Here is a 22,465-nt window from a genome sequence, read left to right as displayed (position 1 = left end):
ATCCCCCATGCCATCTTAGATTATTTAGTGTTCCACCCTCACCCTGTGAATTATTCTTCTGATTACTATAATAGTGAATATTATAATAGTGAATAGAGTTCACTACAGAGAAATATACATAACGTTTCTCTACATAGGAATACAGATAATTAGATCTCACTGAGGCCCTTAAAAAGGCAAATTTAAAAATTATAAGTTTTCTTTCTTTCCCCTCTGTATCTTATTGACCTTTTCAGGTTTCTCTCGATTTTTGTGGTTGGATATCAAACTTTCCATTTAGCCCTGGTCTTTTCTGTGCAAATACCTGGAATTCTTCAATTTTGTTGAATGCCCATACTTTCCCCTGGAAATATATAGTCAATTTTGATGGGTAGTTGATCCGTGGTTGCAGGCCCGGCTCTCTTGCCTTTCTGAATGTCATATTCCAAGCTTTGTGGTCTTTTAGCGTGGAGGCTGCCAGATCCTGTGTGATCCTGATTGGTGCTCCTTGATATTTGAATTGTTTCTTTCTGGCTTCTTGTAAGATTCTTTCCTTTGCTTGGAAACTCTTGAATTTGGCGATTATATTTCTGGGTGTTGACTTTTCTGGGTCCAGTGTAGAGGGTGTCCTATGAATCCTTTCAATGTCTATATTGCCCTCTTGTTGTAGGATTTCAGGGCAGTTTTGCTGAATTATTTCTGTTAGTATGGAGTCCAGGTTTCTATTAATTTCTGGTTTTTCTGGAAGACCAATTATTCTCAAATTGTCTCTTCTAGACCGGTTTTCTTGGTCTGTCACTCTCTCATTGAGATATTTCATGTTTCCTTCTATTTTTTCAGTCTTTTGACTTTGTTTTATTTGTTCTTGTTGTCTTGAGAGATCATTAGCTTCTAGCTGCTCAATTCTAGCCTTTAGGGACTGGTTTTCAGCTATAATCTTTCGGTTTTCGGCCATAATCTTCTGGTTTTCGGCTATAAGCTTCTGGTATTCCTTTTCAATCTGGTCATTTGTGGTGTTCAATTTGCTTATCAGTTCATTTGGTTTCTGAGCCTCACTTTCCAGTTGCAAGATTCTACCTTTTAAACTGTTATTTTCTTGCCAGATCTCTTCCATTTTCCTCAAAATCTCAGTTTTGAACTCTTCCATAGCTTGTGAGGAGTTTTCCTTATTTGAGGAGGGTCCGGATGTTTGTTTGTTCTCCTCCTCTGTTTGCTCAGTTGTCTGGATTTTCTCTGTGTAAAAGTTGTCAAGTGTTAAAGACTTCTTTTTCTTGTTGTTAATCTTTCTCTTCTGAACTTCCTGAGACTGGGTAGCCATCGTTAGCCCAGCAGCTTCTCAGGTTTATCCTTGCGCTCAGGGTCTGTCCGCGGTCAAGCCCCCTGGTGGATCCCCTTGCTTGATCCTCTGCCAGAGGTTTTTTTACAAGTCTCAGGGTCCTGCTTCCACAGTCGTACACCCGTCCACGCTGGTTCCCCACTCAGGATTTCAGAGCTTTAGCTTGTGGCTGTGTCTACCTCCACCCACGCCTCCTTTGAGTCTGAGCTCTGAGCCCGCCTGAGCTCTGCTCCTGTGCTCTGCGCCTTAAGCCGGCGCTCAGATTTTGGGTGCGTTCTTTGTCTTTTTGGGGTCCCAAATCTTGCCGCTCTCATGAACAGGCCCCGGAGCTGCCAATGACTCGATGGGTGCCCCAAACTTGCTCTATTTCTTTTTAGCTGGGTTCGGTGCTATAGTTGCTGTGTGTGGAAGGGGTGGGGGTGGGGTGGTTGCTCAGCCTGCGATTTAGTGAGAGCTGTTTCACCCCTTTATAACATGGAAATGCCTCGATTCCACATACCTTCCACGCTGTGCCCTGTTGTGGGGTTCCTCTGTTCGTCTGGACTTGTTTTTATGTCCCCTTGAGGAGTTTTGTGTGTTTCGGTCAGGAGAGGTTAAGAGCTGCTTCTTACTCTGCTGCCATCTTAACCCAGAACCTCAAGATGCGTCTTCTTGACTCCAGTCCTGGCATTCTTTCCATTGCACCACTTAACTGCTCTGTACCGCTTACAGATTGTCTTGCTTTGTCTAGGTATAATTTTATCTTCAATATCCCCATTGGACAAAAATCTCTGTTGTATGGTGAACAAATAAAGTATCTATGATGTTTTTTGGCATTTGTTAAGTGGTTGCAATTAATTCTTGTCTAAAGACATTTCTTTACAAGTAAAGAAAACACAGGTTTCAATAAAATATTTTGTGAGGTTTACATTGTCCAATGGCCAAAATAAAATACTCTACATTAAATGAAAATCAGATGCTTGTAAATCCAATTCTGACTCCCTTGTAGGTTATTCCGATTTGATTTTGTTTAAATAGAGCATTAGAGTAGACTATTAATGCTCCTGTGTGGGTTATAGTCATTTTTGAAGTGAGTATTTTTGACATTTTGTGCAAATTTTATTGCTTTTTACTCAACTTTTATCATGAGTTCTCAGATTACTGAAATAGCTTATCAGAGCTGCAGGTCTGGATAGTGCTAAGAAATGGCAGATTTCTGATGGTTTTACTTTCATCTTTATTACTTTCAGTTATTATAGACAGCAGTAAAATGAGCCAGTGGATAACTGTGCTTTAGGCTAATCTGTGTTTGAACTCCAGAGTTCTATGAGGCACCTCTTAAGGATTTTTTAAAAGAAGGCACCAGTCGTGATCACACTTTTATAGGTCATGATAGACATAGTTAATTTGAGTATGCTGTCATCAACAACAAATCCCACTCCATTGTTACAGAATGGAGGGGAATTTTTGAGGCTTAAAAAAACAAAACAAAGGTAGCGTGTAGTTTTAAAGTTACTAGATAGACTAGCAAAAAGATCAAGAATGAGAGTATGAGGAGTAGAAACTGAAAGCAAATTGCTGAAAGGAGCACCTTCCTAAAGGTGGAGGGACTGGAGGGGAAGATGAATCTGAGTAAGGGAACAGTAGAAGAGGGAAAGACTTTTCTATAATATCAAAAAGACTCGGGACACAAAATCACTATTTTGATAAGAATGTTAACAATACCCCTACTGGATTATTCATTTTGAAATAGTTTTAAAAAAAAAACAATGGACATGGTATAGTATTACCTTTCTCTCGGCTTCAGTTTAACCATCTGTAAAATGAAGCTAAACAGCACAGCAGATAGAGTGCTGGCTTCTTACTGAGTTAAAATTAATCGGTGCTAAATGTTGGGGACACAGAAAAGAGACAAAAGACAGTACTTGCCTTCAAAGAACTTACAGTCTAATCCAATATCTACGGGCTATATGACTATGAGAATGTCACTTAACCTCTTTAAAGCTTCAGTTTTCCCATTTGTAAAGGGGAGAAAATTCCTTCTTCATATGTCTGTCAGGTAAATCAAATGAGATAATGTAGGAAAAGTGCTATATGAATGCCAGGGATGATTATGTTACACCTGCTTGCTATGGTATTTGATTCAGTAAGTGTGCCTAGGCCCTTTTCTCTATTTCTATTCATTTTTTTCTTAAACCCTTATCTTCTGTCTTAGAACTCAGTTCTAAGGCTGAAGGATGATAAGGGCTGTGGGATTGGGGTTAAGTGACTTGCCCAGTGTCACACAGCTACGAAGTGTCTGAGGCTAAATTTGAACCCAGAACCTTCTGTCTCCAGGTCTGACTCTATCCACTGAGCCACCTAGCTGCCTCTCTATGCATTTTTAAAGCAAATTCTGACTACAGACATTAAATAATCATCATATTTGGAGCTTGAAGTGACTAAAAGATACTGTTCTGCAATCTCTAGGAAGTGAAATAATTCTGGTTCCCTGTGTCCTGCTAAGGACCAAGATGATGCTCTTACTCATTACTTGGAAACTTGGAAAAAGAGAGATTCTTTTGAGCAGTGACCCCTTGGGCAGTCTGGTGAAGCCTGTGAGCTCCCTCTCAGAATAATGTTTTTAAATGCATATAAAAGAGAATGCAGAAGAATACAAATGAGCCCATTTATATTGAAATACAGTTATCAAAATATTTTAAAACTTCAGGTTAAGAACTCCTGCTTTTCCTTACTGCTCTTCTGCCTTGGAACCATGCTTGCTGTTAATTCTAATACAGAAAATAAGGTTTTTTTTAAAGAACCCTTGCCTTTGAGAGAGTTTTCAGTATTGACTTCTTAAAATCTGGAGATAGTTCTTAAAGCAATAAAAAGTTATTAAGAATGGTAACAGCTTTCATTTGTTGTCCAAGCTTGCTTTAAGCTCCTTGAAACTTCACCCAAGCCCCCCTACACCCTGCATCTTTTTCCTCCCCCCTATAAAGTATTTTATAGATATAGAAAAGATAGGGGACAAATAGGTGGCTCAGTGAATTGAGAACCAGCCTAGAAACAGGAAATCCTGGGTTCAAATGTGACCTCAGACACTTCTAGCTGTGTGATCCTGGGCAAATCACTCAACCCCTATTGCCCAGCCCTTATTGCTCTTCTGTCTTAGAACCAATATTCAGTAGTGATTCTAAGATGGAAGATAAGGGTTAAAAAAAAAGAGATAAATTTCATTTCTTTACTTGTTGACTTGTCATACACTTAGTTATTTTAGGGTTGTAAATTCATTATATTCACATAATATAAGCATCTTCTTTCATTTCCATTTTTATACTATCCCCCAAATACATGTAGAAACAAATTTTGACGATTGTTTTCTTATATTTTGTGATTCAGATTTTCTCCCTCCTTTCTTTTTCCCCTCTTCCCCCAGTTTATACCAGTAGCTTTCATACAAGATTATTTCTTGCTCATGCCATGACAGAAGACACATATTACATATAAAATAAAAAACTTATGAAAGAAAGTGAAAGTTGGCATGCTTTGTTCTGAAATCAGACTCCAACTATCTCCCTCCCTCCCTCCCTCCCTCTCTCCTTCCCTCCCTTCCTCCCTTCCTTCTTTCCTTCCTTCCTTCCTTCCTTCTCCCTAGCATTGTCTAGATAATGGGGGTTAAGTGATTTGCCCAGGGTCACACAGTTTAGGAAGTGTCTAAGGCCAGATTTGAACCCATGAAGTCTTTTTTCATTTTCAATAAATTCTGATCACCCCTTTTTTTTCTGGGTTGAGAATGGAGGAGGTCTTTCATATTGACCTTATCAACCATCTCAACTCCTGTTTAGGGCATTATGAACTATAGGAGGATAGATTTTTTTTTGGCTGTCTTGAAGGCTCGAAGTCTTGCTCCAAAAACCTCTGACCAAGATCCTCTCGAGTCTCTTAAACTTGGGTGGTGAGACCTCAATACCAAATCCTTTTGCCAACTGGCAGCGGCAGCAGCCCAGCATGGGTGGGCCTTGCTAACTCTCTGTGTCTCAAACATAATCAGAAGAAATCAGATTATGGCCTCTGGTGAATTCCAAGATAAATCCTGAGGCCTCACCACAGCAGTCTAGCCTGAAGGTGAAGAAAATGGAGACTGCTTTTCTGAAGAGAATAACAGAGAGAATTTTCTTCCCTCCCAAATCTCTCCTAACCAGGCCCTTGCTCAGTATGTTCTGAATCACCATCAACCTTACCTCCCAAGTAGTAAACTGGTATATATGATTTTTTGGCTCAGTTGTTCAATCATGCCCAATTCTTCCTGACCCCTGTGGTCCATAGTATGCCAATTCTGTACATGGATAAAAATGTTGGAGTGATTTTCTATTTCCTCCTCCAGTGTATAAAGGCAAACAGAGGTTAAGTGACTTATCCATGGTCACATAGTTGGTAAATGGCATTTACTACATTAGATAGCCCAGCACTGTATCCACTGAGCCATGGAACCTACCTTACCTCTAAGTTCTCCTTTTTTCTAGTCTAAGTAAGCATAATAAGAGCTATTTATATCTAGTATATGTGGTAAACTATAATCTAGAGATGACTAGATTAATTAATTACTAGAGTGAGAGGGCTGCAATAGTGCCAAAGCTGAAGTCAAATTCATTTTTGTAAGTTCAAATCTGGCACCAGACACTAGCTGTGTGACCCTGAGCAATGCCTCAGTTTTCTTGTCTGCAAAGTGAGATGGAGAAGAAAGGTAAACCACTCTAGTATCTTTACCAAGAAAACCCCAAATGGGATCAGGAAGAGTCAGGCCAGACTGAAAAATGCCTGAACACAATCTCTAGTAAATCATTTCAAGGTCGCTGGGGGTAGCATGATATCATGGAGAAAAATAATAGATTTGGAGTAAAGAGATTTGGGTTTTAGTCCCATTTATGCCACTAACTATTGGCATAACTTTAGTAAGTACTTTCTATTCTCTGGGCTTATTTCTTCATCTCTTAAAAACAAGGGGTTAGATTTAGTAATCTCTAAGACCTCTTCTGCTTCTGAAACAAAGATGTTCTAAGCTGGCTTTATGTTAACATGCCAGCCCAAGCCCAATTTGAATTGTTTGGAATGGTAATGATGTATTTTGGAACATCTCAAGAAAAAGCATCTCTCTCTCTCTCTCTCTCTCTCTCTCTCCTTTAAGTTCAGCCAGTGCCACTAGGTGGCACTTTAAGGACATTACAGGAAAATTAGTCAGCTAGTATTTCTTTCTTGGGAAGTCCTTGAACCTGAAATGGTTTTATTTATTTCTATAGCTGACTTCTCTAACCAGCTGTTTCCAGTTGGATTTTTATAGGCCATCTTTCCTTAATGAACGTGATCTCTCATTCAGGAAGAGCCAAGCCAACCTGAAGAGTGACATTTATCACAATCCAGATGTCATGTGTAAAGAAAAGTTGTTGTCCCGTTCCCTCTCACCTTCAGTTATAGGCAAGGAAGATAGAAAGGGGAAGGGTAGGGAAAATAATTTTTAAAAAATCACTAAGATGAAATGCTTTGTAATTTGATGCTAGGACTTATGGAGCTTTTATAAACACAAAAAGAAGAAATCACTATAATTCTCAGGCATTGTTATGGAGAATCACTGTGAAAATTAGGCCGCCAGGTCCTTAGATGTAGCCCACATCTGGATTTTAAGAGCCATATGGCCACATGCCTTTGAGGACTTGCGTCTAGGTCTAAGGATGGTAAAAGCAGTAACTGTGTATATAGTTGGGAATTGTGCTAAACTATATGGACAACCCCCATTCCACCTTGGATTTTCTGATTGAATTTGGCAGCTATTTATATCTAGCATGGCATTAGGGTCTTCTCAGTTCTTCTGCTGAAGGACTTTCATTTCCATGGAGATGGTGATTTTTAGAATACCATGGCAACACGGAACCTTTCAGACTAGCCTCAGTTGGTTCTGATTACTCTAATTTGATTCCACAAACTATGAGTGTTGACAGCATGCAAGGCACTCAGGTATCCACTGAGTTTACAAAAAACAAAGCAATAAATCTCTGCCTTCAAGAAACTTATGCTCTACTCTGAGGGAGATAAAGCATGCTCATTTGCAGGTAAATAAGATATAAAGAACTTGAGGAAAGAGTTTCTTACAATTGTATTAGCTGTCGTGTTTCTTGGTCAAATCACATGTGAATCACCTGGGTTAGAGTTATGAGAGCAGTTTATTAGTTAAGCACTTTATCAGTTACATACACTACCTCTCCCATAGACAGCCAACAAACATAAATTAAACACTTACTATGTGCCAGGCACTGTGCCAAGTGCTGGAAGATCATCTAGTCCAGCCCTTTCATTTTGAAGAAAATTGGTCTGGAGAGGACAAAAGACTTTCCCAACGTTGGACAGCGAATAATAATACTTCTTATTTCTATTGTGTCTTAAGGTTTACAAAGTACTTTCCTCACAACTTTGTGAGGTAGATATATCAGGTGATAGTTTACATCCCTATTTTATAAGTGGGGACACTGAGGCTTTGAAAAGTTGTGACTTTTCCAGCATTGATGTTATTTGTTATTGTTCGGTTGTTTCAGTTGTGCCTAACTCTTTGTGACCCCATTTGAGGTTTTCTTGGCAAGGAAACTGGAGTGGTTTGCCATTTCCTTTTCCAGATCATTTTACAGATGAGAAATCTGAGGCAAATAGGGTTAAGTGACTCACCCAAGGTCACACAATTAGTAAGTGTCTGAAGCTATATTTGAAATCAGGAAGATGAGTCTTTCAGTTTATGAGAATGGGAGAAGGGGGAGATTTATAATTCCAAGAAGTAGAGAGTATTCCATGTCAAATATCATTTCATTGGAAGGCAAAAAAGAGGCAAGATACATGAGAGCAGGGGCAGCTACAAAGCATAGAGGAGGAGCACCAGGTCTGGAGTGAGGAGCACCTGGGTTCAAATCTGATCTCAGGTACTTCTTAGCTGTGCGACTCTCAGCAAGTCACAACCCCAAGTGCCCAACTCTTACCACTCTTCTGATTTAGAATCTTAGTATCTGCCTTAGGTACTTAGTATCACTTCTAAGATAGAAAGTAAAGGTTAAAAAAAATACATGAGAGCAATTATCCAATCCGTTTTCATATCAAAAGACAAAAACTTAAATTATTTAAATTATTTATTTCAAGGTTTTAGGTGGGACATGGTAGAACTCATCTGTAATCCTGTCTCCTGGAGAGGCCTAGATTGGTGGGTCACTTGAAGAGTTCTAAGTTGCAGCAAAATAGTTTCAGGGTGTTTGTGCCAAGTCTGGTATCACTTTAGAGAGCCTCTGGCATCAGGGGCACCTATGAGGCCGCATAAGGAGGGCAAACTCACTGGAGTAAGAAACAGAGCAAGTCATCAAAGCTATGTTGATTGGCTGTGGGTGTGATAGAAGTGAACTGCTGGTAAGAAGAACTAGCCTCAAAATAAACAAAAGAGAACAAAAATCAACCTTCCCAACTGATTTCTTTTTCCTGCATTTTCTTCTGATATTAATTTTATACAGCATCCACCTTGTGAAATCTTATGAGCTCAAATGAGAATTTAGCCTACAAAATATGTTAAAACCATAAAACATGTTGCTTAGAGAAGAAACACAGAAATTTCTTTGAATATTGGGGAGAGGCATTACTAGGGATTGGCCCCAGCTTTTGTGAAAATGAAAGTAGATAAAACAAGAAATAAGATCCGTGATGTTCAAATACAGAATTTAGGAAACAATTTGAGTTGGAAAGTTCCTGAAAAGGCCATTTCATCCAATTCTTTCCTACCTGAAGTATGAAAACCCTTCCCAGCTCCCCTTTTCCTCACCCTGATCAAGTTGTCTTTGTGATTTTAAGTCACTTCTTTTAACTTTTGTGATTATGAGCTATTATATGTCTTGTTCAGAAAATCAAAACATCATACTCAGCAGTGTGATACATTGAAGAAAAAGAAAAGTCCACAATTGCAAGTGGAGAGAGTGGACTGGCAGCTAAGCACATTAATGGTGTGATTTTGAGAGATTCACAAGACCCATATTTCCTTATCTATAAAATGAGGAATTGAAATGTGATTTTAAGGGTAAACAAATTAAGACCATTTTTTCTGGCTCCATATTTTTATAACTCTGAGCCCTTTAATTCTTTCTTTAACTAGATATTCATGAGAGGCAGTATAGAATGGTAGGATGGGTCCTTGATTTGGAGAGAGAGGATTTGAATTCAAATTCTAATTCCGTTGCTACCTGTGTGACCTCATTTGTTGTTTCCTCATCTTAAAATAAGGGGGTTGAAACACATGGCTTCTGAAATTCTTTTTAAGCTTTAAATCTTATGATTCTCTCAGACTCCATTTTCTTATCTGTCAAATGAGAAGGCTGGACTAATGACTTGTTAAAGTTTCTTAATTCAATTACTTGGGAACAAGGTCCATTTAGTAAAGGTTCTTTACTGTTAGTCTTATATGTCAGTCTCTTGGAAAACCAGTGTGATGAAGTAAAGGCCTAGATTTGGAACCTGAGGACCTGAATTCAGATGGTCAGTGCTTTGCTATTATACTACCTAAATGAATTTGGCCAAGACACTTCAACTCTTAGTCTTCTTCCCTGCCTTCATCCTTCTTCCCTCTATGCTTCTTCCTTCCTTCTGTTTTCTTCCTTTCCTCTCTCCTTTCTTCTTTCCTTCCTCTCTTCCTCCTTCCCTCTTTCTTCCTTTCTTTGTCGTTAAAATTATTTAAATTCTGAGACAAATACATAAAAAGGCATTTTCATATATATGTAAATATGTATGTCACATATATCAGAATCTAAAAATATAAAAGCTATGGGTATTTCATTTGGCTTAGCTTTTAAACTATAAAATATGGGATTGTATATAAAACTATATAATATTTCATTTGGCTTAGTTTTTTAAACTATATTCTATACATGACTTTTAAATCCTTGCTGCTTATTTGTGATTCTTTCTGAATTTTCTTCTAGGCATTAAATTTTTTTTTCCTGGTGTCTGTCTTTTTTCTTTGACATTAGTACTGCTAATCTCCTGCTTCTTTTTAATGTTCTCCTTAATTAAAAACAGAAAAATTGGGGATGGGTAGGAGAAAAACTCACCTTGTGGCAATTAGAAAAATGAATTTATACAGTGGCCATGTCCAAAAAAATCTATGTCTCTGCACCTTAAGTTCATCACTTCTTCATCAGGATATGGGTGATATTCAGTCTTTTACTTTGTTTTCAAAATGAGCTACTTATCTAGGTACTTTCTCATTTGAGTCCTTTTATTCTATAATTATCTAAGTTATCTGGTCACTTGGTTAGGACACTCACTACTTCCCAAGGCATCCCATTCCACTTGGGTAAGCTCTAAATATTAGAAAAATTTCCCCATAGGGTATTGAAGGTTCTTTCAAGCCCCAGGTCCTATTTCTGCCTTTTGCAGATTAGCAGAGCAAATCTTATTATTTTTGTAAATGATGGATATCTTCAAGTAGTTAAATTTTTTTTATTATAAACTAAAATAATCAATTAACATTACACTTCCATATACAAAGGTCAGAGACCATTTTATATGAAATCATTAATCTATTCATACAACTTATTTTTATAACTATATAGGGTATCCCCAAAATTCTTAGTGTAGTAAAAATTAACTGCATTAAGAATTTTGGAATATCCCAACCATGTGAAATTTAATGTGTAGTACCAACATTACTCTATTTGCTTCCCTTCTGAACTTCCTTCCCTCATCTATTTTTTAAAAAATGTTTCATTAATTTTTCAATTAATGAACAGAATCCAAACCTAATTTTTTTCTTTTCCTGTCTAAATTTTATCAAATTCTTTCAGCAGACCCAGTAATGGTATTGCTAGGTCAAAGGATACATACTGTTTTATATCTCTTTGGGCATGGATCCAATTTGTTCTCCAGAATGGTTGAATCAGTTCACAACTCCTCCAACAGTGCATTTATGTCTCAATTTTTCTATATTCCCTCCAGGTTTTGTCTTATTTCTTTTCTGTAATAGTAACCAACTTTATATGTGTGGAGTAGTACATCAGAGATATTTTTATCTGCATTTCTCTAATTAATAGTAATTTAGAGCATTTTTATACGATTATAGATAACCTTATAGATAACCATTGTCTAAGAACTACCTGTTAATATCCTTTGACCATTTATCAGTTGGGGAATGGTTTGTATTTTTATAAAATTGAATAATTTATGTATTTGAGAAATGAAGCCTTTATTAAAGAGTTATAAAATTTTTTACCATTATGATTACTATGCATTACTCTCTAACCTATTTCCCCTCCATAATTTATCTGTTTCTCTCTCCTTTCATTCTGTCCATCCTCAAAAATGTTTAGCTTCTGACTACTTCATTTCCCAATTTGCCATTTTTTCTATAAGCACACCACCCCTTCAGTTATTTCCTTCCCCTCCTAGTTTCCTGTGGGGTAAAATAGATTTCCATGCCCAATAAATTGTGTAAGTTCTTCCCTCTTTGAGTCAATCCTTTTTAGAGTAAGATTCCAACACTACCCTCACCACCTCTACCCCACATCTTCCCCTCTACTGCAAAATCTCTTTCATGTGAGATAATTTATACCATTCTATTTCTCCCTTTCCCTTCTCCCAATGCATTCCTTTGTTTTGCCCCTTAATTTTATTTTTATTTTTAGATATCATCTCATAATATTTTACCCATACTCTTTTAACTGCCATAATAATGATAAAGTTCTTAGAAGTTACAATAATTATCTTCCCGTGTAGGACTGTAAACAGTTAAACCTTACTGAATGTCTTTTGATTTCTGTTTCCAGTTTATCTTTTTATGCTTCTCTTGAGTCTTATATTCAAGATTCAGATTTTCTAGTTTTTTCTAGTCTTTTCATCTGGAATGTTTGAAAGTCTTTTATTTCATTGATGGTACATTTTTCTCCTGAAGGGTTATGCTCAGTTTTCTCAGGTTGGTGATTCTTGGTTTAAGTCTTAGCTTCTTTGCCTTCCAGAATATCATATTCCAGACCTTCTGATCCTTTAATGAATTGGGTTTTTTTTTTGGCTGCTTACAATATTTCCTCATTGACTTAGGAGTTCTGGAATTTAGTTATGATATTTCTAGGAGTTTTCCTTTTGAGATTCCTTTCAGAAGGTGATTGGCAGATTCTTTCCATTTCTATTTTACTCTCTGGTTCTAGAGTATTGTGGCACTTTTCCCCTCAAGGATTTCTTGAAAGATGAGGTCTAAGCTCTTTTTTGGATAATTTCTTGATGCAGCTATCTATCCCATGGTGGTTTTTTTTTCCTTTAACTTTATCTACAAATTTAGGAAAGGCTCTGGAAGGGATTATTGTGAAGAGGTTCTTATTTAGTATATCTCAAAATAACACAATCACAGAATCTCAGAGTTGAAAAGAACCTCAGAAGGCATCTAGACCAACCCGTACCTAATGAACATGCTCTCTTTAAGAAGTATTATAACTTTTTGGGGGTGGGGCACAGCTAGGTGGCTCAGTGGATAGAGAGCCAAGCCTGGAGACAGGAGGTGCTGGCTTCATATCTGGTCTCAGACTCTCCCTAGCTATGTGACCCTGGGCAGTTCACTTGTTCCCATTGCCTAGCCCTTCCACTTTTCTGCCTTGGAATTAATACATAGTATTGGTTCTAAGACAGAAAGTAAGAGTTAAAAAAAAGTATTCTAACTTTTATTTAGAAAATTGTTATAAAGGAAAAGCCAAGGCAATATAATCTTCTTTTGGATAGCCTTAAACATAAGTGATTTTTTCTTTGCCTTTTTTATTCTGTCTAGATGTGGTTTTGTGGTAGGTGGTCTTCCAAAATCAACTTTCATTAGTTTTGTTTTGTTATTTAAATACTGTTAACTTTGAGCTCTTTTTGTTTTATTTAAGATTTGGGGTTGGAATGATCAAGGTTGTCCTATATTCGTGATGATGCACATTTATATATTCCTCTAAGAATCATGAAGTGCTTTCGTCAAGAAAGATGGGGGCTAGAATTACTATCCCCACCTTGTAGATGAGGAAAATTCCATTGTTACACAGTTAGTAAATGTTTAGAACTGGATTTGAAACCAGGTCTCTGCATTCTCAGTCCAGAGTTCTTTTTGGTATACACAGCTCCCTGCTTTGGGATAGCTTTCTTTTGAGAATGACTTGAGTGATTTTAGACAAAAATTCCTTCACTTAGAGCAGCCTTGGTGAACCTTTTCTGAGTTCCAGTGCCCAGAGGGCAAATCAAGCTATCTGTTACCAGAGAGAGCTGAGGGAGGAAGTACTTACTTTGGGCAGCTGGACAAAGGGGCGGGGCATGTCAAAAAATGTCCACGGGCGCTGAGAAGAGGGGTAATGGAGCAACTCCTGGAGTGCCAGTTCTGTACTCATGCTATGTGTTCCCCATTGCTGACCCAACAAGTGTTCCCTCCCTCCATGTTTGATTTTATTACCCTTTCAAGTTCAGAGTCTTTGTGAAGCCATTCATCTATAGACACAATACAGTATTAGTTATTAAAAATATTCTGATGAGTGCTTTGCTTTGTTTTCTCCTTTTTAAATGATGTTACCAGTGCAGTTTCGTAGACTACAAAAAAATAAAATAAAAGCACCAGGAAACAAACTCCACATCTAAGCAAGGGACAAATTCTGAACAGATTCTAAGGTTGGATTTTTAAAAATCCCTACTGTCAGAATCAGTCCTAAGTATTGGTTCCAAGGCAGAAGAGTGGTAAGGGCTAGGTAATTGGGGTCAAGTGACTTCCCCAGGGTCACACAGCTAGAAAGTATCTGAGGTCAGATTTGAACCTAGGACGTCCTGTCTCTAGGTCTGGCTCTCAATCTATTGAGCTACCCAGCTGTTGTAGAATCTTTTGGGGAAAAAAAATTGCCTCATATTCAGGGAGTAACATAAGCTGTGGCACTTGGTGCCAACTATTTTTTTTTTAAGAAAAAAATGTAATTGTTTCTACAGTTGCCTGATTTAAATGTTATAATGAGAGATTTTATGGTGTTTGTGCCCAGGGGCTTTTAAAAGGTCCCAGTAAACAAACAGATAGAGAGAAGGGGCTGACAGTAGTGGCAGCTGTAGAGAGGGAAGACTTGACTCCAAAGATCCTACCTCTCCATTGGATGAATCATTTTACCAAACAACAGAGAGCAGCCTCTTAATGTTATTCCCATCCTGCTTTTCTATCTCTTACCTCACAGAAACAACTGTGGTGTTGCCTGCTGGCTGGGCCTGTCTTTGGCTTGTGGCTATGTCTGATTCAGAGGCCAGACTCCATACTGATGTCACTGAACCAAACACTCTAGCTTTTTGCCTTGGGAATAATGGAATTGTGTTGCTGGTTAAGGGAAGGAGCCTAGAGTAATGGGACATGGCATTTGACATTATAGATAGGATATTCCTGGTAATCTCTAGGCAAGTGCAGATCAGGTTTTATCCAGTTTGGTCTGGAGGGCTTGAGAATGGACATCTTTCATTTTAGAAAGGGGCCAATTTAGGCAGGATATCAAAATATGTTTTATAATAATTAAAGTGATATTAAATGAGGAAAGGTGGTGCAATAAGCCAGTCAGAAAGCCATCTGTTTTTTCTTTAAAACCCTCTTTCTGTCTTGGAACTAATACTAAGTGTTAGCTCCAAGGCAGAAGAGTGGTAAGGACTAGGTAATGGGGGTTAGGTGACTTGACCAGGGTCACACAGCTAGGGAGTTTCTGAAACCAGATCGAACCCAAGATGCCCTATCTCTAGTAAGCAAGCTTCTAGTAGGTTATGTGCTTAGACATTGGGCTGAACTTGTTATGAGTCATTTTTCAGTTGTTTCTGACTCTTTAGTTGACCCCATTTGGGGTTTTCTTGGCCAAGATACTGGAGTGATTTGCCATTTCCTTCTTCAACTCATTTTACAGATAAGGAAATTGAGGCAAATGGGGCTAAATGAGTTGCTCAGGGTCCTAGTAAGTATCTGAGATGAGATGTGACTACAGACTTGGCACTCTATCCATTACACCATCTAGCTGCCTCTATACTAAACACCAAGGATCCAAAGAAAGGCAAAAACTAAGTCCTTTCCCTCAAGAATTCATTTTCTTCCAGGGGACACAACCTGTAAATAACTCGATACACATAAGATAGATACAGAATAGATGGATCTTAGAGGGAAGCTACTTCTTGCAGAATATGTAATGGAAACAATTTTGAGTCCAGAGTCAGACTGTAAATATTTATTTAAGCACCTGCTGCATGCCAGATACTGTGTTAAGCAATGAGGATACAAAGAAACAGAAAGGCTGTCCCTGCTCTCAAGTAGCTCAGTCTAATGGGAAAAATAACATGGAAACAACTATTTACAAGCAAGCTACCTACAGGATAAACTGAAAATAGCCAACAGAATGAAAGTGCTAGAATTGAGTTGGCTTGGAAAAGGCTTCCTGTAAAAGCTGAGTCTTTAAGTGGGATGTGAAGGAAGCCAGAGAAGCAGGGGGCCAGAGACCGGGAGGGAGAACATTTGATGCATGAGGGACAAGCCAGTAAAATGCCCCTTGTCAGGAGGAGTGTCTTGTACAAAGAATATCCCAGAAGTCCATGTCACTGAATTGCAAAATGTGTGTGTGTGTGTGTGTGTGTGTGTGTGTGTGTGTGTGTGTGTGTTTGGTGATGGTATATAAGGTGTAAAAAGAAGTAGGAGGGAGTCAGATAATAAAAAGCATTGAATATCAAACAGAGATTTTAAATTTGATTTGGAAGTGATAAGGAGCCCCTGGAGAAGGAAGCTACGTGGTGCAATGGATAGAGTGCCTGCTGTTAGGAAGATGTATCTTCATGAATTCCAATATGGTCTCAGACACTTACTAGCTGTATGACCCTGGGCAAGTCACTTAAGCCGATTTGCCTCAGTTTCCTTATCTGTAAAATGAGTTGTAGAAGAAAATTGCAAATTATTCCAGTACCTTTGCCAAGAAAACTCCAAATGGGGTCAAGAAGAATAAGCTACACTGAAATGACCTAACGACCAGAAGAAGGAGTTCTATGGGGTATGTGTCATTTCTGAGTGCTAGGTGAAATAAGAAGCTGCCAGGGGGCTCAGTGGATACAGAATCATATCTAGAGATGGGAAGTCCTGGGTTCAAATTTGATCTCAGATATTTCCTAGCTGTGTGACCCTGGGCAAGTCACTTAACCTCCATTATGTTAACCCTTACTGCTCTTCTGCCTTAAAATCAATACACAATATTGATTATAAGATGGAAGTTAAGGGTTTAAAGAGAAAAATAAGAAGCTGCCCATCAATATCTCCATCCAGTGTGACATGTCATGGCTTCTGTGGGAACATTCTTTAAAAAATTTTTTTTTAAATTTTTATTAAAAATATTTAAAGTTCTGTGTCATCTTTGGTCAGTGTGGATTCATATGTACATTACTTGCCACGCTTGAATATCTCCAGTATGTAAGGGAAATGTATATAAATAGCCTACAAAGTTGTTTCTGTACAGGGCAATATTTTCCCCTAAACTGTTTTCAAGAATACTTTTTTATTTCTCTGAGGGATAAAGCAATCATATGTTCCTGATCTTCTATGATCCTTGTTACATCTGGATTTTTTAATTCATTTGTTTTCAATTGGTATTTGTCCATGTAATTTAAGGCAATCAAGTCAGTAAACAAGAGATGAAGTCTGTAATGCAACTGACAGGATTGCCTAAGCCAAACATGGCAATGCTAAAACCCGCATTACAAGTCTCTGAGTTTAAAGGTAAATCTGTTGGTATTTGAAGGAGGGATAGATAACACTTGAGCATCGATAGTGTTCTGAGTTTCCTCATTCTAGGGTTTTTATTTTTTAAGATCATTACAGAAAGATGAGGGGCATTGTATTTGATAAAGCAATGGCCTTGTATAGACAAGGCTTGAGTTGAAATTCAGACTCTGACATATACTGACTATATGACTAAACAAGGCAATAAATAATCTCTTGCTGTCCCAAGCAACTTTATAGATTCCTAAGTTGTTCAATAGGTGCCAGCTTTCATTGGTGCCAGATGTTTCCACTCTAGAAGTTCTCCATGCCCACGAAATCACAATTCCAGGGAAAAAATAAAAGGGTGAGGGAAGCTAGGTGGCTCAATGGATTGAAAGCCAGGCCTAGTGACAGAAGATTCTGGGTTTGAATCTGACCTTAGACATTTCTTAGCTGTGTGACTCTGGTTAAATCACAACTTCATTTGACTAGCCCCTTACCACTCCTCTGCCTTAGAATCTTGGTATCTGCCTTAAATACTTCTGTTTTGGAACTGATACATAGTATTAATTTTAAGACAGAAGGGAACGATTTAAAAAATAAAAATAAATAGAGAAAAAAGTTGATCAAGGGGTTCATCTCTCTCTCCATCCATGATTTCCTTTCTTTTGAGGTTTTTAGGAAATTTCTTTGCCTCTTCCATTAGTTTCCTCATTTATAAAACTGGAGTGACTCCAAAACTCTTTTTCAGCTCTCTGTTTTTGAGGGTCTTTGGGGGGTGTAAATGCAATTTTTTTCTTTGGGACCAAAGTTTGTGGACGTTTGATCCCTCATCTTTTGTAGGCACATTACAATGTTGGGTTTATTCTTGTAGACAGAACAAGTATCAGAGATTGAATTACATCCCCAATTGACCAGAACTCCTTCCCAGACAGAGGAGAGTGGAAGTCCTGTGAAAAAGGTAATGCCAGAATGCTTATTGTTATTATCATAAGATATATGAAGCAGTTGGGTGGCACAGTGGATAGAGTGTTAGACATGGAGTTAAGAATACTTCTCTTCCTAAAAATTCAAATTTGGCCTCAAACATTTACTAGCTGTGGGTCCTTGGGCAAGTCACTTAACCCTGTTTGCCTCAGTTTCCTCATTTGCAAAATAAGTTGGAGCAGGAAATGGTAAACCATGTCAGAATCTTTGCCAAGAAAACCTCAAATGGGGTCACGAAGAGTCAGACATTACAGAAAACAACTGAACCCCAACATAACTGAGCTTACAAAAAATCACCATATGAGGCAGAGATCAAGTGTCCTCTAAGTTCAGCAAAGTCCTAATAGTTCATCCATTGGGTAAATGATAAAATTTAATAGGCTGTTTCAAACAGGGACATACAATCATAGATTTTGAGTTTGAAGAGACTTTAGTTGTCATTTTAGGCCAAGCCCCTCATTTTACACATGAGGAGGCTGAGACGCACAGACAGGTCAAGTGACTTGCCCAAGGTCACATAGCCAGACTGTGTTGGAGGCTGACCATGTACCAAAGTCTTTATGACTCTAGAAGGTCAGCTCTTAATCACCACAATATACTGCCTTTTGACTTTTTATTGTGACCCTAAAAATAATCCCCTCAAATGAAAAAACATAGTGTCTGTGGCAGGATGTTTATCTGGATCCTCATTCCAAGTTCTACACTCTATCCATTTAACTATGCTTGGTACGGAGCCAAGTTCTCATTGAACACTGTATCTAATTTTTCTAGATGTCTTTAATTAGCACACTGCAAATACAATATAGGAACATGAGGGGCTATGTGTATGTGGAAGTGTGTGGAAGGCTGGAAATGGAGAGCTATTGGGGTGGTGGTGATCACTGTGTTTGTTCTCCTCAGGACCTGCCATACACACAGCCACCATCAAAGCCCATTCGCCGAAAATTCCGACCTGAAAATCAAGTAATGGAAAACCAAGAACCTTCTGTGAGTGGGACATCTTCTGTGCCAACTGCGAAGCCACACGCACCAGTCCAAAAGTAAATAGAACAAATCAGTAAAAGTAAATGGTTCTTTTAGAAACTCCTTTTTTTCTTTTTTCTTTCCTTCTCCCCTTAGCCCACCAAATTAAATGGACTGGCCACTTATCATTTTTGGTCCAGACCTCTGCTTTCATGAGTATAGGGAGCCCCCACTGAGAAAACTCTGTTTATCAAGAAGGATCAGTATCTGCTCCTCAACCAATAGTGTTAGAGAGTTGCCTGGGGCACTGAAAGGTTACAGGATTCATTGTTCAGGGTTCACTCATTCAGGACTTGAACCCAGGACATCAATATACCAGGGTGCATTTCTAGCACATGGTAAAACTAAACTAAGTTAAGATGCTTCAGCACTTGCCTGGGTTATGTCCTGTTTTTGACTAGGATAAGGGCCATTTTCATGAATATCAAACTCACTTCAATTGGAGCAGGATTATTTTTTTTTCCCTCAGAAGCATTTTCTATTTCAAATTGACTAGCATTTATATAGACCTTTAAGGTTTGTTAAAACACTTTATAGATGTTCTCTCATTTGATCCTTATCACTACCCTAGAAGGTAGGTGCTATTATTATCATCTCCATTTTACAGAGGAGGAAACTGAGGCAAACAGATTAAGCAACTTATCTTAATCAGGATCATAGTGTCTGAGGATAGATTTGAACTTGGGTTTTCCTGACTCCAGGGCTAGTGTTCTGTGTATAATATTGCCTCATGGTAGATTTCTGTTACCATCTTCTATTTTGTTCATGTTTTTAGGTGACATGGTGGATAGAGTTCAGTGTCCTAAAGTTAGGAAGACTCCTCTTCCTGAGATTTCAAATTTGGCCTCAAACACTTTCTAGCTGTGTGACCCTGGTGAAATCACTTAACCTTGTTTGCCGGAGGAGGAAATGGCAAACTACTCCAGTGTCTTTGCCTAGAAAATCCTAAATGGGATCATGAAGAGTCCAACATGACTGAAATGACTGAACAACACAAATTTTATTCATAGAGTCCTGGATTTAGAGCTTAAAAAGGAATTGCTAGTCACAGATTTAGAGATGGAATAGATCCTTTTCTTGTCAGGTGATCTTCAGAATATTCCCAAGACAATTCAAATGGAAGTGGTTCAACTTCCTGGCATGGTGCTGGTAGACCATGTAGGTTTCAGAGGCATATAACAATGAGGTCTGTGTCTGTGTTTTCCTGGTTGTTGGGGACACTGTAAGACAGACTGTAGCATCTAGTTATGACCTACATATTATCAAAGTGTACCCTTCATCCTTCTCTACTGGATCTGCATGCCTTAAAGTTCTAAACCCATTGTACCTGGTTTTGTATCTTTGTTGACATCCAGTTCAATAATTGTCATACTGTGCATGCTTTGAAAACATTAAGTTATAGCATTAGAACATTTTTCAAGAAATGAATTGAGTTTTCACAGCCTGCTGCATTCAGTGGGAAGACTTCTATTCAGAAACCACATCCTTGAGATTGGATTTCTGGTCTATCATGTACAGGAAAACCAGCCTTGTGATTTGTATGACTCTTCCCACCCTGACTGGTCCCTCCTGCTTAAGAATGAGCCACATTGGGGTGAAGGAAGTGAGTATCATGGCTGGGGGGCAAGCTTTTTTATTTTGGAGTCTATAAGAGACTCAGTGCCCTTGGCTGCTATTAACTATGCATTGCATAAATTGTATAGCCCCACAGATATGCAGATGCATGTGCACATGTGCACACACACACACACACACACACACACACACACAAAATACCATTTTCATGCTGTTGGCTCTGGTAATGAATAAAGCAAGGAACATGTCAGCCTGTCTGTGTGTTATAGAATTGCTTCTTCACAGAATATGCTTCTGTTCTTCAGACTTGCCCAAAGGGCATGCAAAGCTCTTTAAATGCCATTGATACTTATATAAAAGGAGCATTTCAGTTATATATAATTTGTCAGAAGGAATTTTTTTTTACTAAAACATCTTGGAACACATGGAAGACAAAGTATTTGAACAGACCCCAAATCATAGCTCTTCTTCAGGTTATGAAATGTGAAACTTAAATATATATTTATCTTCTAAAAATGTAAAAGAAATGGTAGTTCTTTTTATTATCTCATTAATGCCATTTGTTTCATTTTTTTAAATTAAATTTTCCCTTTGTAATGGAGAAGGGTGGGCTCCTTTTCAATTGAAGCTGTCTTCCATCTTCAAGGTCTAGGGTCAAAAACTATATTAAAATCCTTTTTGACTGAGAGATTTTCTACTTTTCTTCCTGGCAGACAGTCTTCTAAGCAGAAGAAGGCAATCCAAACTGCTATTCGGAAAAATAAGGAGGCCAATGCTGTGCTAGCAAGGTTGAATAGCGAACTCCAACAGCAGCTAAAGGTAAGGAAATGCATTGAAAAATTGGGTTGGTAGATTTGGGATATCTGGGTATTTTTCACTGATGTCTACAGAGCTCATCCTTCTTTTATGGGTGAGCCAAATAGCTTTGTTTCTGGATTCATGATGTCAAAAAAATATTCAAGTTGGAGAATAGACTTCAGTGGCCATCCAGGACAGTATTCTAAAAAGCAGAGACATCACCTTGATGACAAAGAACCGTATAATCAAAGCTATAGTTTTTCCAGAGTAATGTATGACTGTGAAAATTGGATTGGAGTATAAAGAAAACTGAGCACTTTATAATTGGGGTGCTGGAGAAGACTTAAAAAAAAAAGAACCAAAACCCTTCTTTCCATCCTAGAATCAATACTGTGTATTAGTTCCAATGCAAAAGAGTGGTAAGGACTAGGCAATGGGGGTATAAAGTGACTTGTTCAGCTGGGACATATCTGAGATCATTTTTGAACCCAGGACTTCCTGTCTCAATCCACTGAGTAACTGAGCTGTCCCATGTAGAAGACTTTTGAGAGTCCTTTGAACACCAAGAAGATCAAATTAGTTAATACTTTAATTAATTCAGACTATTTGCTGGAAGGTCAAATACCAAAAACTGAAGATGAAATATTTCGGTCACATAATGAGAAGACAAGATTCTTTGAAAAAGACCCTGATGTTAGGAAAAATTGAAGGCAAAAGGAAAAGGAGACACAAAGGATAAGATGGATAGAAAGAGTTATAGAAACAACAAACATGAGCTTTGTTGGACTTTGAGAGATGGTGGAGGATAGAAGGTGCTTGTGTGCTATGGTCATTGGGATCATAAGGAGAGGGACATGATTGAACTTCTGAAATACAACAGAAATCTAATTCATCCCAGAAAAGGAAAACCCCATTATCCTATAGCAAGCAAATGAGCTTCCATGTCATTTAATACACACACATATATCTCACACACACACACACACACACACACACACACACACACACACACACACACACATATATATATATATATA

The 22,465-nt window shown here is 38.2% G+C and overlaps 1 protein-coding gene across 1 annotated transcript in view; it reads left to right on the top strand.

Moving 5' to 3' along the window:
- The window catches only part of REPS2 (RALBP1 associated Eps domain containing 2), a 251,336-nt gene that overhangs the window by 223,246 nt on the left and 5,625 nt on the right, over window positions 1–22,465 (top strand). The window contains exons 17-19 of the mRNA XM_044670340.1: window positions 17,920–18,006; window positions 18,933–19,072; window positions 21,344–21,449. Coding sequence (XP_044526275.1) covers window positions 17,920–18,006; window positions 18,933–19,072; window positions 21,344–21,449 — 333 coding nt within the window. The remainder of the gene's footprint in view (window positions 1–17,919; window positions 18,007–18,932; window positions 19,073–21,343; window positions 21,450–22,465) is intronic.

The sequence above is a fragment of the Gracilinanus agilis genome, chromosome 3 (assembly GCF_016433145.1).
Source record: "Gracilinanus agilis isolate LMUSP501 chromosome 3, AgileGrace, whole genome shotgun sequence".
Lineage (NCBI taxonomy): Eukaryota > Metazoa > Chordata > Mammalia > Didelphimorphia > Didelphidae > Gracilinanus > Gracilinanus agilis.
Note: the sequence above shows the minus strand (reverse complement) of the source record. Positions and strands in the feature narration are given on the sequence as shown.